This window comes from Lissotriton vulgaris, chromosome 1_2, assembly GCF_964263255.1.
Source record: "Lissotriton vulgaris chromosome 1_2, aLisVul1.2, whole genome shotgun sequence".
In the NCBI taxonomy this organism is placed as follows: Eukaryota; Metazoa; Chordata; class Amphibia; order Caudata; family Salamandridae; genus Lissotriton; species Lissotriton vulgaris.
In genome coordinates, this window is record NC_141686.1 from 159,185,728 (window position 1) to 159,207,510 (window position 21,783).

The following is a 21,783-nucleotide window of genomic DNA, read 5'->3' on the forward strand; positions in this document are numbered from 1 at the left end:
TAAACAACCCACAGGGCAGGGTGCAGTGTATTTAAAAAGTAGGACATGTACTTTTAAATTTTACATGTCCTGCTAGTGAAAAACATTTGTTTTTTGTGGCTAACATTGGAGTTACCTTAATAAGCTGTAACTTCAAATTGTGAACAGGTAGACAAGTTGAGTTTGGTGTCTAAAGAATTGTAATTAAAAGCCCTCTTTAATAGTAAAGTCAGATTTTGAACCACCATTCTGAAAGTGCTACTTTTAGAAAGATGCCATTTTCTTATCCTATTTGGTGCCTGCAACCTGATCCTTGGTCACATGACTAGTGTAGCTAGCAACTGGTCTTGGAGTATTTCCCCCAGACAGTGAGACAACGGAAAGCTAGGTATTGACAGGATGGGTCACTCTGATATAACCAAGGGTAGGAGCTGATACCTACTATACTTTCACATCACAAAGGCTCTGCCTGAGCACTCTTAATAAGGGTTGTCACTAGTCTTTTAGGACCACAGACAAGCTAGGGACAGGGCAGGGGAAGGGGATACCTGTCACCTTAGGGGGATGAGAGGGAGGGTAGAAACCTCTAGAAGCTTCTTCTACTTCAAAGTGGGCACCTGGTATAAAGATTGGACCCTTAAACCCAACTCTTCATTACCGGACCTGTGGATTCTGCCAGGAAAAGGACTGCTGTGCTGCATAAGGGACTGCCAATCTGCTGAAGTGCTGCCCTGCTGCCCTCTTGCCTGGGTGATAAGGACTGGACCTGCATCTCTAAACCCGGGGCCCCAGAGTGACTTCAAGGACTAGTTGGCTGGCCTCCCAAACAGAAGCCTCAGGGACAAAAGAGACTTACAGCAATCTTGAATCCAGCACCTGGATTCTGCCATCGGTGAATCCTGCCCTCCCAAGTGGTGCCACCCCAGTCCTGGACCTTTTGGAAACAGGCCTGATGGTGCTCTGCCAGCTCATCTGTGGATTTAGCAGAACCGATTTATCTCCTCTGTGGTGCAGCTCCTGCAGAACCAGCACACCACCTCTGCTGCCCGATGCATCACCCACAGAACCGATGCATCGCACCTGCTGTGCAGACTTCCCTGACACAAAGAATTTGCATCACCATCGCAGCCAACATGCGGTGCATCTCCACACAAGGATATCCCTCGCCCAACGCAGACCATCAGACCCACTGCTGCACAACACACCTCCACACAAGGACATTGCATCGCCCAACGCAGAACATGGGAACCAATGCTGCTAGACGCATCTCCACGCAAGGACATCACACTTGCCAGCTACCTGAAATCGCTGATGTGCGACTCATCTCCTTGCAACGCCTGTGCTGTGTGATGCATCCTCAATGCTGGACCCTGCATCTCTTTGTAACCAGAATTAAGGTACTGTGTTCAGTAGGCCTAAGTCGGGATAACCACAGTTAACGCTTTGTGCTTTTTGTCGCTATTTTCACTGAAACATTTACATTTGCATAACTCTGGGTCTACCAATCAGATTGTTGTTGGTTTGGTTTTCATATTTTTTTTATTTTCTCTATTTCTTTAATTTGGTGTGGGATCCTTCTTGTGTTGTGTTTTCAAGTTACTGTTGTTTGAAGATCTGCATACATTTTACACATTGCCTCTAAGTTAAGCCTGACTGCTCTGTGTCAGTCTACCAGATGGTTGAGCACAGGTTAATTTGCGGTTTGCTTCTGACTTCACCCTGACAGGAATTGTGGTTGCTGCTTGAGTAGGGTTTCACCCACATTAATCAGTAACTCAATTTCTTTACACTCAATATTTATTGGGTCCTCCAGCAATCTCAATTCCTCTTCCACATGAACCTTTTACTCCAGTCCATCCACCTAGGAGATAAGCAGTTGTTAGGTCTCCAACCCTTGAATAATTCAAACTGTCTATTTGTTGTGATGTTCAGTGGAGTTATTTTCTATACCCAAAGTTTATTACATACCTCGGACTTCCAGTATAACTTGCTGATTTCCTGATGCAAGTTCAGTAGTGGCTCAACGATTTTGTTTTTTTTATTAAAAAAAGAATACCAATAAGATAAACATTAACATTGTAGCAATAACCTATTCCAATCAAAATTATTTAAGTATTGCTAGGCCAATACATTTTCAAATCGACTAATCACTATCCTTCGGTCTACAACAATGTGATAACCGTTCCTCTCTTACACCAATTGTGACGCGCTGCACGCCAGAACCAAAACCAAACTGCAGAAATATTTCCAAGCAGTTGAACAGCACTCCCATGCAACAACTTCTAGCCGCACAAACAAAAAGCATTGGCATCGCCAATAGGTCTCGCTTTTGGGATCTTATAAGTATTTAGTCATGCAGCACAATATCCTTGGTGCAACAACATCAACTGTTGCATGGCTAAACACTTATAAGGTCCCAAAGGCGAGACCTATTGACTATGCCAATGCTTGTTCTGATTGCAGCAGCTCGTTTTTAGGGCTCGGCCTTCGTCACCACGAAGTGGGGCGGAGCTTCGAGCTCTTATGTTAAAGAAAAAAAAAAAAGTTTCTTTAGGGCTCCGGCCAGAAACATTCCTTAGTGTTTTATGGCATCTGCATAGTGATTCGTCTTCGCTGTGCTGTCTTTTTAGTAGCCTTGACGCGATAGGCTATACGTGATTATCGGCCGCCATTTTTGGCATTTTGTCTGTGGTTACGCGCACAGCAGTCCATTAATTTAAATTAGGAGCTGTCAGGGTGCCGCGTTCCCTGCGGAGATAATTGAAAGCATATGCCTGCAGTGGCGCGCGCGCGAGGCCGAGAGCTGAGCACGATGACTCCATGCCACAGTGTAAGAAAGCGTCCGCATGCACGGCAGTCCATTAATTTAAATTAGGAGCTGTCAGGGTGCCGCGTTCCCTGCGGAGATAATTGAAAGCATATGCCTGCAGTGGCGCGCGCGCGAGGCCGAGAGCTGAGCACGATGACTCCATGCCACAGTGTAAGAAAGCGTCCGCATCAAAGGAAAGTGTAAAACCTTTCAAAAAAAAAAGTGAAAAAGCAAGAAGTTTCCTGTAGCTTCAAGGCCAGTCACAGTACTTTTTAAGATACCTCGCAGATTCTTGAAGGTAAGACAAGCACCCTTGCCTCGCCAATCCGCGTGTCTTCTAAAATAAAAGTGCGCAGGCTTTCAAGATTTCTGAAAAGATATTTCTAGGGTTGCACGAAGATTTGCCTCTTGTCTGCGAGGAGTGATTTCCGTTGCTGTTTACACCTCTCTTCAATATGTTAGAGTTTAACAGAGATTTTCGCAATACACAAAAACACCCATGTAGATTGCGGCGTGTGCTATTTACCATCGCCTTGAGTTGATTTTTACGTACGTATTTCACACACACGTTCTTCCAGGTTTGAGTACATATATTTCTTTTACCCCCATAATAACGCTTCATCGCTTTGCTTCCGCACCACAGACCTCGTTTTCTCACAGTTTTTAAATATATTTAATTTGAAGTGAAATGTGTTCCTGCAAATGCCTTTTCTGGTCCTTAAGGTTCGTGTTTAATAGAAGTGTATAAAAGGGGACTCTTTTGCGTCTTTATTTGGAGTAATTCCGCCAGTTATGTAGCATGATGCGCTATTCATTTCATGTGTATAGCGCTTACGGGAAGCTGCGTTGAAGCGCTCTACTAAGTCATGTTAGTACTTGCAAGTGCTAGCCAATGACATATAAAAACGATATGACAATAGTCACCATTTGCAGCGGTACCACATTTAATATTTTCAATATTAGGATTACTGCCTAAACTCGGTGCTTACATTGTCAATGTCTTGTGTATTTGGGTCGGAGTGTGGTGAGCCTGGACTCAGGAGTAAATATAATATTTTTCAAAAACTGATGTAGAGGACACTGCGCGGTGCTTATGGCGCTTTACTGCCCGTTGTTGGTATTTCCACCAAAAGGATTCTCCTTTTATCCACATCAAAAGGATGAAATGCTGAGCCAGTCCCGTTTTCATTCAAACCGGCGAAGTGAAGCTATCAGGCAGCACTCGCAACCTGCCACACGCGACTGCAGCAGGCGCACGCTGCCCCTGAGCTATACGAGGAGGCGGGAAATTAAAGGAGGCGCTTCAGGGGGTGCTGGCAAAACAGAGAATATTCGGGCAGTCTGCACTGCTCTGGGTGAGGTGAGAGGACGGACGGAAAACAGAGAGAGAAGAGGGCCGGGTCAATATGAGAAGAACAGCACGGCACATTTAAGTAAAGAAAACACGGCATGTGTGCCGCAGAAAGAGGAAAGTGATTAGATGCTAAATTTTGAGGTAAACAGAGGACTTAAGGTAATAGAAGTGGGAGAAAGGTGTAAAAAAAGGAAAAACACTATGCCAAAATAGGCGTTGCACGTGGTTGGAGGTAGATCAACAACCGGTAAAACAGAGAAAGAAATAAAAATTGAAGCAAGAAGGAATTTAACAGAAAGAAGAAACGGCACCCAAAATAAACTAAAAACGGCAGAAATAAATCACAAAAGGCAAAGGTGAAACAAAGGGCAAAACAGAGCGAAGGTCATGGAGGCAGAAACTGTTGTTAAGGGAAACGGAGGGATGAAAGAACAGACAGAGAACAGAGCACAGTAGGAGAGAACATGAACAAATGCAAACCAACCTTAAATAGAGAGGCAGGGAAAGATGGGAACCGCAAGTGTGACAGAAAAAGACAGGCACATTTGAATCTGGAGTTTATGTATTTAATTTAATAATTGTGACCTAATTGTGTCGTAGGTGGTATAAGGGATGCACTAGGCGCGCAACACCCATTGAACTCACCGGGCTTCAGCCACCCCCCCCGTCGTGTGTGGCAGCCCGGGAGTGGTAGTTCAGAGTGGTAGTGCAGAGTGGTAGTGCAGAGTGGTAGTGCAGAGTGGTAGTGCAGAGTGCAGAGTGGTAGCGCAGAGTGGTAGTGCAGAGTGGTAGTGCAGAGTGGAGAGTGGTAGTGCAGAGTGGAGAGTGGTAGTGCAGAGTGGAGAGTGGTAGTGCAGAGTGGTTGTGCAGAGTGGTAGTGCAGAGTGGTAGTGCAGAGTGGTAGTGCGTAGTGCAGTAGTGCAGAGTGGTAGTGCAGAGTGGTAGTGCAGAGTGCAGAGTGGTAGTGCAGAGTGGTAGTGTAGAGTGCAGAGTGGTAGTGTAGAGTGCAGAGTGGTAGTGTGGAGTGCAGAGTGGTAGTGTAGAGTGCAGACTGGTAGTGTAGAGTGCAGAGTGGTAGTGCAGAGTGGTAGTGCAGAGTGGTAGTGCAGATTGCAGAGTGGTAGTGCAGAGTGGTAGTGCAGAGTGGTAGTGCAGAGTGCAGAGTGGTAGTGAAGAGTGCAGAGTGGTAGTGCAGAGTGGTAGTGCAGATTGCAGAGTGGTAGTGCAGAGTGGTAGTGCAGAGTGGAGAGTGGTAGTGCAGAGTGGTAGTGCAGAGTGGAGAGTGGTAGTGCAGAGTGGAGAGTGGTAGTGCAGAGTGGTAGTGCAGAGTGGAGAGTGGTAGTGCAGAGTGGTAGTGCAGAGTGGAGAGTGGTAGTGCAGAGTGGAGAGTGGTAGTGCAGAGTGCAGAGTGGTAGTGTAGAGTGCAGAGTGGTAGTGTAGAGTGCAGAGTGAGAGTGCGAGTGGTAGTGCAGAGTGCAGATTAATGCGCATAGTGCAGATTAATGCACAGAGTGCAGATTGGTAGTGCAGAGTGCAGATTAATGCGCAGAGTGCAGATTGGTAGTGCAGAGTGGTAGTGCAGAGTGGTAGTGCAGAGTGGTAGTGCAGAGTGCAGAGTGGTAGTGCAGAGTGGTAGTGCAGAGTGGTAGTGCAGAGTGCAGAGTGGTAGTGCAGAGTGGTAGTGTAGAGTGCAGGGTGGTAGTGTAGAGTGCAGACTGGTAGTGCAGAGTGGTAGTGCAGAGTGCAGAGTGGTAGTGCAGAGTGCAGAGTGGTAGTGCAGAGTGTAGAGTGGTAGTGCAGAGTGCAGAGTGGTAGTGCAGAGAGCAGATTGGTCGTGCAGAGTGCAGATTGGTAGTGCAGAGTGCAGATTGGTAGTGCAGAGTGCAGATTGGTAGTGCAGAGTGCAGATTGAGAGTGCAGAGTGCAGAGTGGTAGTGCAGAGTGGTAGTGCAGAGTGCAGAGTGGTAGTGCAGAGTGCAGAGTGGTAGTGCAGAGTGCAGAGTGGTAGTGCAGAGTGCAGAGTGGTAGTGCAGAGTGCAGAGTGCTAGTGCAGAGTGCAGATTGAGAGTGCAGAGTGCAGATTGAGAGTGCAGAGTGCAGATTTAGAGTGCAGAGTTCAGATTGAGAGTGCAGAGTGCAGATTGGTAGTGCAGAGTGCAGATTGGTAGTGCAGAGTGCAGAGTGGTAGTGCAGAGTGCAGATTGAGAGTGCAGAGTGCAGATTTAGAGTGCAGAGTTCAGATTGAGAGTGCAGAGTTCAGATTGAGAGTGCAGAGTGCAGATTGGTAGTGCAGAGTGCAGAGTGGTAGTGCAGAGTGCAGAGTGCTAGTGCAGAGTGCAGATTGAGAGTGCAGAGTGCAGATTGAGAGTGCAGAGTGCAGATTTAGAGTGCAGAGTTCAGATTGAGAGTGCAGAGTTCAGATTGAGAGTGCAGAGTGCAGATTGGTAGTGCAGAGTGCAGAGTGCTAGTGCAGAGTGCAGAGTGCTAGTGCAGAGTGCAGATTGAGAGTGCAGAGTGCAGATTGAGAGTGCAGAGTGCAGATTTAGAGTGCAGAGTTCAGATTGAGAGTGCAGAGTGCAGATTGGTAGTGCAGAGTGCAGAGTGCTAGTGCAGAGTGCAGATTGAGAGTGCAGAGTGCAGATTGAGAGTGCAGAGTGCAGATTGAGAGTGCAGAGTTCAGATTGAGAGTGCAGAGTGCAGATTGGTAGTGCAGAGTGCAGAGTGGTAGTGCAGAGTGCAGAGTGCTAGTGCAGAGTGCAGATTGAGAGTGCAGAGTGCAGATTGAGAGTGCAGAGTGCAGATTGAGAGTGCAGAGTTCAGATTGAGAGTGCAGAGTGCAGATTGGTAGTGCAGAGTGCAGAGTGCTAGTGCAGAGTGCAGATTGAGAGTGCAGAGTGCAGATTGAGAGTGCAGAGTGCAGATTGAGAGTGCAGAGTTCAGATTGAGAGTGCAGAGTGCAGATTGGTAGTGCAGAGTGCAGATTGGTAGTGCAGAGTGCAGAGTGGTAGTGCAGAGTGCCTAAAACACATTTCCATTTACAATGCCATTATCTCTAATTTAAAACAAACCCGAGCCCTAATGCCTTCCTAATGCTTGTTTTGGAATGTTGGGTATGCTGGCATTCCAAAGCAAACGCATTCAGCTGACGGTATTTTTGTTTTTCAACCACACGAAGTATTTTTAGTTTAAATGTTGTGTGTGCTGTCTTTCTGAAACAAACTCACTCTGATGATGCCATTTTTAGTTTAGAAACACACACTGTATTCACTGTATTTTTCTGTTGAATTTACAAACATATTTTTACTTCTTTTAGATTAGCATGGCTATGCCTTTTTGTTTTGCTGGGATTAGTCTGATATTGGGATAGTCAATAAAAATAAATATTGCAGATCGTCAATGGTCGTGTCAAACAGCCCTCTATCACTCCTTGCTAGAAGCTTTCGCCTTTAGATCGAACCGACCTGTGCTTTTGTTCCTAGCTATTGAAGCATAAAGTCTCTTGTTGTGAAACTGCGCATCCGAGCACCTCTTTAATAAGCCCTTCAGTTTGAGGGTTAGGGAGAGCCATAAGGGAGGTGATCGCTGAAGCATTGCTGCAGAGGCAGTGAATGTTCAAATGTAAGTACTTAAATGCACACATAATGTGTAATTTTTCCCTGTGCTTTGTTACTCATAATAATACTCTTTTATTAAACAGCAAACTCAATTAGGAAGTTGAGAAATCTGGAAATCAAAACCTATTTCTGACTGCAGGTCTCTGCCTTCTGAGAGACAATGGATTACTGTAAGCCATAAAAAATACAAACCAACCAATGACTGTGCTCTTTAAAAAGAGTGCAGCATAGGAAATCACTTTCCAGCTAACTGATAATTTAAAAAACACACAAGCCTGCTTCTTCTCTCTTGTGTCCGCTGCTGGGTGTCTCCAGCTCCCAAACACGGGTAGACATGTTCAAATTTAGTCCTATTGGTAATTCTGTTCTTCCCCTCAAGCAGCTGTTGGATTTGGCCTTGTTAGTGTTAGAGATATTATAACAAGATGAGAGAGAATGTTATTGAAGGATTGGCACTACGCGATGTGGCATCTCCCATCAGTGCAATAAGGATCTGTTCTATTGGAAATATATAGATGTATCAAGTTTATCTGCAATGTTTATTTTTTTGTTTTCTTTTTTGTTTGCTTGTCTCATAAAACCTAATGAAAAGATCCGAATTTTGGAAATTAACAGACTTCACAAGAAGTGAGTTACTAACCATAAATACTTTCAATTTCATATAAAAGATCTGGCGCTTAAATTATTGACTAAGGGACCAATAGATTTGAGTTTTAATCCTGACTCTCTCACTTGACTACATTTTGTAATCTTGGGCAAATCATGTAAACTTCACTTAATGTGAATACTATTGAATAATCTGAAGAAGATGCAGAATAAAGAGAATTGCTCCATTCACCCAGGTACCTCATGGCATACATGGATGTTTAGTGAGACACCCAACCAGTTGCGGCTGGTGACATTTAAAAGTAGTGAGGCGTAAAATGTGCATTGGAGCGCACAGTGGCAAGTGAGCCCGAACGACCTAAGGGAGGTGTAGTGGGGTTCTCCCCCGAGAAAATTTCGAAAAAAGGTTGGGCATATGGCACATTTTCAAGCAAATTTGAGCAAGCAAAAAGGTTAATGAAATGGTGGGGCACAAAAGTAAAGAAATGGCCTCACCCCTTTTGTTTGTGTGGCGTGAGTGCCCAATGGCATTTCTTAAAACCGCCCTTGAATCCTGGAAGTCACTGCAGGGGTGCTATTAGTGTGGATGAGGTGTGCAAGGTGTCTGTCAACTTCAGGGTCTGACTACATCCCTACACGTTTCCCATCCACTTAAATGGATTACCTGAACTGAGGCCTACCTAAACGTGGTGTAAACACAATTTGTACAATGATGTGAAACAGTCAACTCATAAGTCCACACTCCCCTTCAGCTGCTTACACAGGAAACCCCCGTTTTACCACACGAAAGAGTATTTGTTACAGGAGATGCACAAAAATGCCTCAATATCGTCATAAATCTCTTAGGACAGTAGACCTATCAGAATAAATAGCCAGGACCAACATGGATGTAATGGGCTTGTGACGATATGAAACTGCAGTAGACATCACACCAGTGCAAGAGGTGAAGTTTTTACCACAGTTATTTTAAATGGCACTGAACCAGAGTAGGCAAGGGGGAGTTTGGTGTCACCCATGTGGCTGGCTAACAACCTTATTATGACGAGCTTTACTTTAGCTCTTTGGTAGCAGGCAATCTGTTGTCTGTTCAGCCGCATGCAGCACCGCCGTTACTAAAACATTTTTGTCCCGAGCCGTCTTCATGCAGCAGGGGAGGCACATTTAAAGCAAGGGACCTCTTCAAAATAAACTTGTTTCCCTGCCACACACAGGCCCACTCTCTGCGTGTGCTCAGCTGTGTTTTTTTGCATTATTTTGACCATATTACTCACTGCATTACCGTCTTCCTATGAACTGATTTTGAGCAAAAGGTTATTCAGTGACCATGCGTGGTCAAATCCCTGGTGAGCCTTTGGCAAACAGTGCAGACTCCTTTTTCTGTACCATTGTTGAATTTATCAAAGCTAAAACAAAATACACAAATATAACAGAGACCCAGCTGCTACAGAGGTTATGCAAAATTTCTGTGATTTTATAAATAGCCGTCTGGGGAGGCTAAACTGGTGGTCTAATTCCAAATACACACATGTGCCAGCCACACATCGACTACCTGCAGAGGTCCGTTGTGTGCAGCAGCAGTGCTGTGTACGATTCCGGGAGTGATTGGCCAGTATCCTTGTGTGATCATGTGCCTCCAAATCCAAGAACACACATGTACCAGCCACACACCGACTGCCCAGAGGCACGTTCTGTGAAGCAGCAGTAATGTGTGCGATTTTGAGCCAGCGCTGAGACTCGAACCTGGTTCCTCAGTTCCAAAGTGAGCAGATCTGGCTGTGATGCCACATCCTGTCCCCAGAATGAGGTGCTGCCCACTTGGAAACTGACAACACTAGTGTAGGGACTGGTTACTGGGTCTCGGGGGGGGGTAGGAAAGATGAGGTGCCAGAGAAGCAATGAGCTTGGTGGAGGACGAAGACGATAAGACAAAGAAAAGTAATGCGTACCCCTGATGGTGCGTTGAACGATTAAACATACCTTCACCGGTACGTGAGGGGCACCCTTCCCCTGGGCGAGTGTAATCAAGACCATGGACTGGTATTTCAACTCCAGGAGCAGCGAACCTTCAGAAGACAATCCTAGTGCTGGGTTAGAAGGGTTTATAGATGATGCTCTAAATTGTGAATTTGATGCTTGCTGGGAAGGGGGCGTTAAAGGGCATCTTCAGGGATGCTAGGGCCTATGGCTTTTTCTCTGAGCTGCTCTACCACTACCGTGCTCCTATTGGCATACTCTTCGCACTGGTTCACTTCTACCCTTCACTCTACTGACTGTGTCTGCAGTCACTGGATGTATGCTCAACTTTTTCACCTGAAACCACCCAAAAAATTTAGTTTTCATTTCAACCCTCTTTTGCCTTGACTGCAGCTTCTCTTTCTACGTACGCCTCCTCTGCTGACTTGTACACGTCTTGTTTATGCTCATAAATCTTTATGGAGGTTTTAATAATGCATAAGCCAAAGGAAAGAAATAAGTTGAGAGACAGGTAACACAGTCTGATGGAGATATGTCCCTAGTGGTCAAAATTATGGCATAATGTACATGCGACCTCCGATGAATTTATGATTGTGTCTCTTTTTAATGCATTTAGCCTTTTTCCAAACTTGTGTTGGTCCCCAGATCTAACTGTGCGGACCGGGGTGGCAGAGACTTTTTGCTTGAGGCATCGAAGGCTTGGAATGCCCTCCCATATATATCAAAGCCGTGCTCAACCTTTTGGATTTTAGGAAAGCCTTGAAGACAGGTTTTTCTCCTCTTGTTAATCGCTGTTCTTGGTCTCCTCTCCTCTTGTTAATCGCTGTTCTTGGTCTCTTTTTTTCTGCTATCTCAGCCAGCGCCATGACGCCTTTCTGAAAATCGAGCGCTCTAGAAGAGCACTTAACATAACATAACCACGCTTTTATTCCCATTAATTTCAATATCGTTTTTTATTGTTTTTTTTTTTACAGCATATAACATATAATCATCAACGCTTTGTCATTCCAGGGTGGCAGCCAACACTGGCTGTGTTAATGGTAGTACAGTTCACCAGTTGTTTAAACTCACAGTTTTATGCACACACCTCAACGTACCTCTTATCCACCCACAGACTTTAATTTCGCTCCAAGTGCAGTTTCCTTTGAATTGTCTTTAAATGTATCCAGGTTTTCTACTCTTCATGTCCCTACACGCCCTTTAGGCTTGCCGAATGCATGTACCTATGTACCGCTCTTCACCCAAGTAACACACAATATAAACAGTTTGTTGTAAACGAAACATACAGAGACATGAAGTAGAAGTAAACTGTAGATTTATTCCAAGTGACAATGTAGGAAAAACCCGACCAGCAGCGCCGGGAATCAAACTGCCTCTAACGGCTTTGTAAGAGAACGCTCAGCTCAGAGCACAGAACATGTGAGCACGGCCCAGCGCGAGCCACAAGCTTGAGCAGTAAATGTGGATAAAGTGAACATAACACATGAACATAACACATCTCCTTTCCTTTAACATTAAAATAACAAAAATAAACATAAAATATGTGTAAATACATAAAATACAATAATCAATCCACTCCTTTCCTAAACATTTAAACACAATCTTTTAAATATGCAGGTGAATTTATTTTACGAATAGGTCTACTCTCCTTATTGTCTACAACCCTTTGAGGATCTAACTGTGACAAGTTAAAATTCGGTTGTTTATCTTTATTTTGATATAGTGCCACCCTCCGGAGATTCCAAGTTTGACCATTTTGCAACTTAATATAGTTACCAGTTGCTGATTTAACCTGAAACGGCCCCCTGAATTTGTTAAACATTCTATGATTTCCACCAGGTTTCACTTTAACCAGGTCACCTTCAGATATGTTTGTTTTGCTATAGCTACTTATATTGTGATCCACCCCTACATCTGGATTTTGCAACCATGTTGGAACCAACTTTTTACCAGCTGATCTCCCTCTCATAAGTTCATAGGGTGTCTTAGTCATGTTCTGATGTATAGTGGTTCGATACGCCCAAAGCATTTCCTTTATTTCTTTTTTAACAGAGCGATTCGAAGCCAAAGCAAGTTGCATAGTACCCTTGACCAATCTATTCACCCTCTCGCAAAGGCCATTGCTTTGTGGGTTGTATAATGAAGTACGCAAATGTTTCAAACCTACATGACCAAAATAATTTTCCATCTCCATAGACGTAAATTGTGTCCCATTTTCTAATAAAATCATAGAGGGAAAATCCCATCCTCGTCGCCACAAAATGTTGTAAACGAAAGATACAGAGACATGAAGTAGAAGTAAACTGTAGATTTATTCCAAGTGACAACGTAGGAAAAACCTGACCAACAGCGCCGGGAATCAAACTGCCTCTAACGGCTTTGTAAGAAAACACTCAGCTCGGGGCACAGAACATGTGAGAACAGGCCCAGCGCAAGCCACAAGCTTGAGCAGTAAAAGTAGCAAACTTGCCCTGCTACTGCACTCGGGACGGCAAGTGTCTACAAGTGCACTCGAGTCTGTGGGTTGTACTCAGTGCTTTAAGCAGGATGAAAAAATTGTGGGAGGCTCTCAAAAGGGCGTGGCCAATGCAATTAAGGGCGTGGCTTAAAAATAGGTATGCTAAAAATCTGTGCTTAGCATAGTGTGCCGCCCAACTTGTATTTTGATGTTTGTCATTGCATCCAAATATATGATACAACAAGTAACATCGTACATACAATAAGTCAGGACTATTCGCTTTGACAATGGTTGTTAGTTGTTTAACCCCTTCCATGCACATGACGAGCTCACCTCGTCATGAGGCACAGTTGAGCTGTGCTGATGACGACAATGTTGCTGCTACCGAGTTTGAAAAAGAGAAGGGAAATCCAGAGAGAGAATGACTCTCTTTAAAGGATTTCCCTTCCCCTACAATGCTCACCTGGCATGACATCATGCCGTAACGTCTCCACTAGTGAGAAGTAAGCAGTGTGAAAAGTGAGCAGTGTGAGCGTGGGCACATAATGTGTCTGCTGTCACTGCAGTCCGGAAAAAAACGGACCGCCTGTGCCAAGGCACAAAACAGAACCCGACAGAGACCCGTTTCGAGGCCCCTTTAAAAAACTGCTGCTCAGACCCAGTGAGACCTGGCCCACTTAAAGCCTTGCTTGTTCAAATTCAAATTCAAATTCAAAAATAGCTTTATTCGGTATTTTGACAAAAAAACCATAAAAGCAGACAGATACAAAATACAAACATGGGCGGACTAATTAGCTTTTCTCATTAAAGACTTCTTATAGAAATACACAGCATATAGACAGAACACATAAAGTTCATTAAAATGCATAAAAAAGTTCTAAAATTCATTAGAAAATTCATAAAATTCATTCAGTCTCCTATGTTACGTATTATATAATGTGATAAGGCACAATGTAATACAATTTTACAGTTTTCATTACGGTCCTAGTCATTGCACATGGTCCCTCTGCATTTTACAGTGCAGGTCAAGAATTTTATCGCAGTCACTATGGTAAGTTCGTCTTGCAACATGTACAATCTAACTAGTGCAGATTTACAGGTTCTCAGACCCCATGTTTTTAACAGTGGTAACAAATATCTTTTTCTCCCCCACTGATAATACTTGCAGAAGAGAATGCAGTGAAGATTTGACTGCTTAGATACATCGTCACACGGACATTTTATCAAATTAGCAGACCAATCGTTCGGAGCGGGAAATGATATTAGCCTGTAAAACGACTCAGTCCTCATTCGTGCCAAGAGCATTCTATGATAGCACGAATAGGTTGGTGCCAGATATGCATGTAGGCCCGGACCATGGAGGATGTTGCGGTGGGCTACTATAGAAGACTTGTGCCCGTCTAAATACCATCTCCTTTCCTCCAATACGTCAAGGCATGCCAATTTTAAGTCTTTTTTTGCTATTTGTGAGCATGATGTGGGGTTTAGATTGAGATCTGGTTTACCAATCGAGTACAAAAACTTTTTCACATAGGCTAACCATGGCTGCTTACTAGAAGCGGATTGATTTAGACAGTCTAGGATTACTTCCCTGTTGAAACCTGTATCATCACATGTCCAAATCTTAAACCATAGCATCACTGGCGCTATCTTTATCAGGTCGGTGATATGGACTCTATCCAGTTCGTTGTGGCAAGTGGTAATAGATGTAGAACGAGGGACAGATAAAAGGTGCCTCAGGAAGGCATTTTCCACTGTTTGTATTTGTGAACAATCCGCCAGTCCCCAAATGCCAGCCCCATATACAGCAGTAGACACACATTTAGCTGCGTAGATCTTAAGTAATATATCTACAGGTTTCCTGCCCAGTCTTTTAGCAAATTGTTTGAGGGCACCTATCGTGCGGGAAAAGGCCAGGTTCCGGGAGGATATTGCTGATGACCATGTGCCCCTGTTGTTGAATATAATACCTAGATATGAAAATGTTTTGGTCATAGCTATCTTTGTGTTGTTAACAAAGGTTTTGCAATCTGGTATGTTTTTCCTCATTGTGCATGACATTGTGAATGTTTTTCCCTCATTTATTTTTAACCCTCTCGAGCTCATAAAAGTTGAGAATCCCGTTAGCGCCTTCTGAAGGCCCAACTGTGTGCGAGCCATGATCACCGCATCATCAGAATATAGAAGTAGTGGTACTGAGATGCCATTTATTTTAGGGTAGTCCACTTCCAGATCCTTTAAAAAGTCTGCTACCTCATTTATGTATAGATTAAAAAGGAATGGGGCGAGGATGCAACCCTGTCTAACACCCTTTTTTATTGGGAATTTTCTAGTTCGCTCTCCATTTTTACCGTATCTGACGGTAGCACCTGCGTCTCTATAGAGTTCCTGTATGAAATATAGAATGTTTTTATCTATCCCCAATTTAACCAAGGTTTTCCATAGCACACTATGGTCTAAACAATCAAAAGCCGAGATAAGTCGACGAATGTTAGGAACAAGTTCCCTTTTTTTCCTCCAATGTATTTGTTTGTTATTAGGGCCAGGTTTAAACCCTGCTCTACAGTGCCTACACCAGTTTTAAAGCCATATTGCAATTTTGAAAGAATCCCTTTGCTTTTGGACCAGGTTTGTAGTTTGGTTAGCAACACTCTTCCTGCAACTTTCATCAGGGTGTCTAGCAAGGAAATAGGGCGATAGCATTTTGGGTCCTGCCTGTCCCCTTTTTAGGTTTCGACCTGGCGAGGGGCACAGCCCCTCCCAGTTCGAAATCTTTAGTTTTCAGTAGGGATGTCGGCACAGCCTCTGCCTCTCATTGGCTAGCTCCATAAATGGAGGCCGCGCTGCGATTGGCTGCCGGCCCGGGACACCCCCGTGATGTCATTCCCGGGCCGCGCTGTGATTGGCTGCCGGCCCGGGACACCCCTGTGACGTCAGCCAATCACAGCGCGGCCCGGGACCTGACTTGTTTATTTTGTTCACAATGCTCGATGCTCGCTATTTCGAGCTCGAATACATGCTGGATCAGGTGGAGATACTGGACTTGGAGGATGCTGAGGAGGGCTGCACCTCTTACGTCTCTGATTCTCATGTTGACATCTGCAGGTTTACCATATGTCGCAGAATCCAATTATCCAAATCTGGCTACTTTAGTTTATTCCCACCATACGGCGTGCTATGATATCTCAGCCTGCTCTCGAGTTTGAGATTTTCCGTGTGCGTCAATGTTTCTTCACAGTCCATCTTACTATTTTAGCGTCATTTAATTTATTTGTGCATGCATGTGCTAATGAGAATGTGCATCAAAATAGCAGAGCGAACTATGTTTAGAAGGACGGATGGTCCTAGCGTCCCCCACTCTACCAGGTCAATTCGGGCCACGCTCTCGAACTTCGGTATCAACAATCCCTTTCCCGGCAGACCCCAAAGTGGCTCGAAATCAGGTGTGTGCAGTGCTGTATTGATCTGGCACAGACCACGTGTCCGCGTGCTTCCTCCTGACTCCCACCGCACGCTGCCAGTAGGCTGCAAGCAGTGGCTCACCTATTCGCTGGCTGCGGATGGCACCCCTGCTTGCAAATTCTCTGGGTTCGGTCCTGAGTCTCGGGGGTTTGCTTTCTCGCGAGCTTTTAAATATATGTATCAGGGATTCCCGCTGCTCTTAAATAACAAAACCACTTTTGCTGCTGGTTAGCTTTCCAAGTGGGTGAAATAATGTCATAAATTAACTAGATCGTAACATCTTTGAATCAGTTTGTCGGGCGAGAGAGTGTGCATTAGTAAAGTGCTTACTACATTGATTTGTAAGGCTTTAAAGCGCCGTCTAATGTATTCCGGCATATCAAATTTAATCCATCTATATTTCGAATTCGGGTTTCATTAAGCGTTACACCCTTTATCAAAGCACTTTTTTTTTTTTTAGATTTTTATCAAGGTACTAGGCAGGGTTGCCTATATTGCGACTAGAATGCTCGGTGATGCAGATGGTATCAGTTCTGAAGATGTCTGTTCCCGCCCTGTTCCTTTCCTTCTTGGTAAATGTTATGCCTACGGAAGGGTTCTAGAGCGCGGGGATTTTCAGTCTGCTTCCGCCGCGTGCCCGTGCCCTGACTGCAGATGCAACATTCCTTGCTTTAATGAAGAGCTAATGCAGTCAATAGGGCTGCGCCCACGCTCAGCCTCCCCCGGACGATTGCCATTCAGCACCGGGCATTATCCTCGTGACCCGACTGTTCTCGGGGCATAAAGCAGCGGGTTACTGAGGGCTAGACATGGACGAGAGACTACCGCTCCGGGGACATGGTGTTGCATAAGAGAAGAAGGGCCCATTCCCAGTAGGGGGTAGGGGGCGCTCAACCAGGAAAGGGAGACCTGTGGGGTAGGGGCTGCTGCATTAGAGAGAGGGGCCCGTTCATGGGGAGAACCACCTTGAGAGGGAGAGCTGCACAAGTGAAGGGAGGCCTGCACGAAAGGGAAAAAGAGACTGCCGCGTGCAGATGAGGGACAGCTGCATTCAGAGACTGACACACGTTTACTGGCGAGATGGACTACATCAGCATGGACCAAGGACACAGGGAGAGTTGGCACATTCTCCAGGGGCAGGGCTAACTGCGCTGGAGAGAGGGAGGCCTGGAGTGAGATTTCTGCACTAGGGCTCAGGGGATGCAGAGGGGAAGCAGGATGAGGGCGAGGCACCTGGGAGTGGGGCTGGTGCACCCGGAAGAGGGGTGCAGGACACATGCGTCAGGCAGCGAGGCTCCTTCGCCAGGGCGAGGGGTGTACCACCGTGGGGAGCAGGGTGGGGTGTTCAGTTGCACAAGGGAGATAGACACTGGCACCTGCAGCAGGGAAAGGGGCTCCTGCAAGGGGGGGCTGTGAAGGGCAGCTGCACGAGGAGACAGAAATGGGGCACCCGCAGAAGGAGTGAAGGGCAGCTGCCCCGGGTGAGGGGCACCTGCAGCGGGGTAGGAACACGTGCAGCACGGAGCAGGGCTTCGGATGAGGGAAAGTGACTGACTGGTCGATAAGAGAGCGGGCGCAGCAGGAAGACACCCGCTGGACCAGGGAGACCAGGGCGGCGACACCGCGGCGGAACCAGGGCTGCTGCCTTCAGGACAGGGTGGCTTGCTTTAGCATGAGGGTGGGCACACGTTGCTGCACTGAGTTCATTGGGCATGCAGTTGGCAGCGCTAGGTTGGGTATGGCAGCACCAATGTGGCCCTGCTGACTGGACCAGGGCGAGGACTGACAACGCAATTTCTCTTTTCAACCTGCGCCTCACAACAACCAAGTGCGTCCTTGTAAAAGAAAGCAGTAGAGACCGGGGCCTTTCTTTTAGAGGGGCACTCCTCTTAAAAAAAAAAAGTTTTCTCAGTCCCGTTTACAATTATGCTGTTTGTTATGAGGTGATGCACAACAGATACTTGAAACTCCACGGGTCTGCAACAGGGCCTCTCCTCTTGATACTCTTCTGCAGGAGTAAATGCACAAGCCAGTTTTCATTGTAGTGCAAAATGATAAGTGAAATAGTTGCAATACAAATCGCATTTGCGAGAGATTAAGCTATTGCCATTGTAAATGACAATGCCATTTATTTATCTGTTTTCAAAACTAACACATAAATAAAAAGTTTGTCATTCATAATGCCAATAGCTCAAACTTTTCCAAAGGCGAAACCGTTGCATTGTAAATGCTTGTTTAAATATTGGGATTACTATGGCTTCGTGCCATGTGTCAGGAAAACCCATTTTACTATACGCATTTATTACATTTGCTAATAGAGGAGCCCAAAGGTCTACATTTTCTTTAAATAAGTCAATGGGAACTCCATCTGGGCCGGGGGCCTTTAAATTAGCACTCTGGGTAATTGCTAGCTCAACCTCTAATGGGGTGATAACTACGTTTAAAGGGAAGCTACCTTGCACCAGTGCATGTTCCACCTGCCTGTTATTGCGATCATATTGTGGGGTCATTGGTATTGAATCTTTTTTATATAGAGAGGTAAAATAATCGACCCACACGTCTTCCGATATGGCTATCTCCATAGCCTTGCTTGTTCATGTTCGTTCAAACCAGCCCCCCACTCCCTCCTACAACTTGACCCGACACTCCCTCAAACTGGGCATGGGGGGGAGGTAACTTAAGGGGTGATTCTTAGGACCCCCATGCTCATTCAGCACTGACGCCATCTCTCTAGGACATGTGAACTCGCCATCATCCACTTCATACTGGGGCTGGGGAGGGGTAGCTCTCGTGACCTCAGGCCCAGGCAGCAGTGACGTCATCTCTTAATCACACGAGATCCCTCCATGATACAGTGCTAGGGTGGGGAGGGGCTCTCTTTGAGACCCAGACCCGTTCAGAACTGAAGGCATCTGTCTGGGGAAACCCTCCATTCCGAACACACAACACTCAGCCTCACGAAGGATGGAAACGTTTGCAAAGCCCCCTGTGGACCAAAAAAGGCGCTGCGATGACCCATTATTGGCGTGTTTAGCACAATACAATAGGCATGCGACCTCATATGTTCAGCACTAGAGCCATGATCACTGGGGGCACGTTTGTTGTAGTGATCAGTGCAGCGTGCACACAATATGTTGGCATTTCATTCACATTAACCATGAAATACTGCGGTTTCACCACAATGAAGTTTGTATGAATTTGAATTTTCCAGCCTACCATCACGCCCCGCCCCCGATGTACACGCTCCGTCCATAGGGTCCAAATCTATTGAAGGCACAATGCCACATTCAGGGCTTTAAGTTGGCCGGGTCCCGCCGGTGCTCAGCACTAGCAGTTCTAAAAAGCATGTGCTAAGACGGTTCCCTATTAGGTTCTCCATTTTAGCCTTCATCCTAGGGTGAAAAAAAACATCTTTAACTGTACCAGTCCCACCCGTGCCTTTGATGCAACGTCAATGACTATCCTTATAGTTAATAATTTCAGAACTGTAGCATTTTCAATGTTATTTACATACAACGAAGCCAAAGTTGTTGCTTATTTAGTTTATGCAACTAACAACCATTGGCAAAGCCAATAGCCCTGGCTTCTTCTAGGTGAAACGTTACTTGTATCATTTAGCTGGATAAAATGACAGACGCAGCAAATTTACAGGCGGACGTCGCACTATGCTAAGCACAGATTTTTTTTAGCACACGCGTTTTAAATCACGCCCTTAATAACATCGGCTGCGCGCCTTTGCGAGACCCCCAAGGTTTTTTCATTCCTCTCAAAGTCCTGGGGGGCAAGTCACATCCAACAGGGCACTCAAGCAATCACATCCTAGCTTGTTCCCCTCTGCCTGTAGTGTACCTGCCCCCACCTTACCTGCCACGTGCCCAGCCCCAGCACGAGAACCCCGGTGTTCAGCTTCACGCAGGTGGCCATGACTGCTGGAGGTCGCGAGGCAGCTCTTCTGGAGACGAACTTCTGTGAAGACTGTGCTGGAGGTGGCGGTGGACGCGCGGCTCCTGCCTCCTCCCGGCGCAGCGCGTCTTTGAAGCGGAGCGCGCGCCCTCGGGCTTCATTCAAGGTTCCGGATTACAGCCGAGGTGATCACGAGGATGAGGCGGCTGGGGCGAGTATTTGAAGGGCCAGGGATGTGGTGTAATCGAGCCCGCTGACTGTCAGGCGATGGGGGAGCACGTCACGCGTCCGGGGAACTGATTTATGTAGCATGGAAAGTATGTGGTGTAACCAAGCATCTTCTGTTTAAGCACCATTTCGCTTTTTGTTATTTTAATACACATTAATTTTGTATGGTTGAAAGTTTAACCTCATCAGTTCAGTGGTGCTGTAATCTGTGCTGCCACCAGCGGTAAGTGCATTAAAACAAGCACTGGCAGATACTTTAGGTTTCAAGTATGTGATTAATAATACGCTGTTTTTGTTGTACCCAGATAATGCCCTGACACTTAGCACATTTGCCATCCTTTCTGGTTTGAGGGTTAATTAGTTTAAATCATGTTTGTTCCCCTTCATTGTGGATGTTCCTAACGCACGTATTTTCCTCTGAATAAGGTACAGGTGGATTGGCAGCCTAGCACGTCTTTTTACCTTGCAGTATCTGTTTATCACAACGAAACTGACCTCTTTGATGGAAACATTTCACGCGCGGTGACGTCCCTGCGTCTCAGATGTCCTTCTAGTGTACGCAGCTGCTCTCTGTGATGGGACACGTGGCACTCCTGAAATTTTTAGTCCTTCCAAGGCTTTTGTATTATTTCACTAACCTTCCCTTCTATATCCCTGCAGTGTTTGCCTGATCTTTCACTAGCCAGGCAAGTGAATTAATTTGCAACAAGCCCAGATGTGGAGTGGCAATAGCAAAGTTACATTTCTGGCCTTACAAATCCAGTGGATTGCTCAGTATTTATTTATTTATTTAATTTATTTAAACAGTTTTACTTAGCGCTAGCTAGACCCAGGGGTATCAGAGCGCTTTACAAGGGTTTGAAGTCGAAACAGAATGACAGTATTATAATCATACAAAGGAAAAGGGAGTAAAAGACAATGGTTGGTGTTTTTGAACTTAGCAGACACGGCAACAGTTTGACCTGCATGGGGCTTACCATCTGTTCTACACCTGTTTCAGTATGTTCAAAGGCATCGACTCCCGACCCCTTATTATTAGGGGTGGCATATCGATGCTAACGCTGGACTCTCCTTCTCACCAGCTCCATGATCTCTTGCATGTCGCTGGTATACACACTCTGGGCATCTGTATCGAGATGGCGTCCTAATCCCCTTCGAGATGCTGGTAGAAGACCTCTGAACGTCATCCCCGTTTTGTGCTGCAGTATCTCCACGTAATAGGGACTGGCAGACACTTAGGGGCCCATTAGGATGGGGGGCGGAATGCCCCCGCCAGGCTGGCGGTAGCCACCGCCGGCCTGGCGGGGGCAATCCGCCCGCCATCCTCACCTAAATGCTCCCCGCCATATTAGTTTGGCGGGGGGACAGCGGTGGACGGAAAGACCGTCCGCCGCTT

At 45.8% G+C, this 21,783-nt stretch overlaps 1 protein-coding gene across 1 annotated transcript in view; it reads right to left on the reverse strand.

The window, feature by feature from the left end:
- LOC147734735 (aldo-keto reductase family 1 member B1-like) overlaps nucleotides 1-20,258 on the reverse strand; it is a 231,354-nt gene extending 211,096 nt beyond the window's left edge. Inside the window, exon 1 of the mRNA XM_086953023.1 lies at nucleotides 20,121-20,258. Within this exon, the coding sequence (XP_086809149.1) occupies nucleotides 20,121-20,180 (60 nt within the window). The 5' untranslated portion in view covers nucleotides 20,181-20,258. The remainder of the gene's footprint in view (nucleotides 1-20,120) is intronic.
- Nucleotides 20,259-21,783: the final 1,525 nt, after the last annotated feature.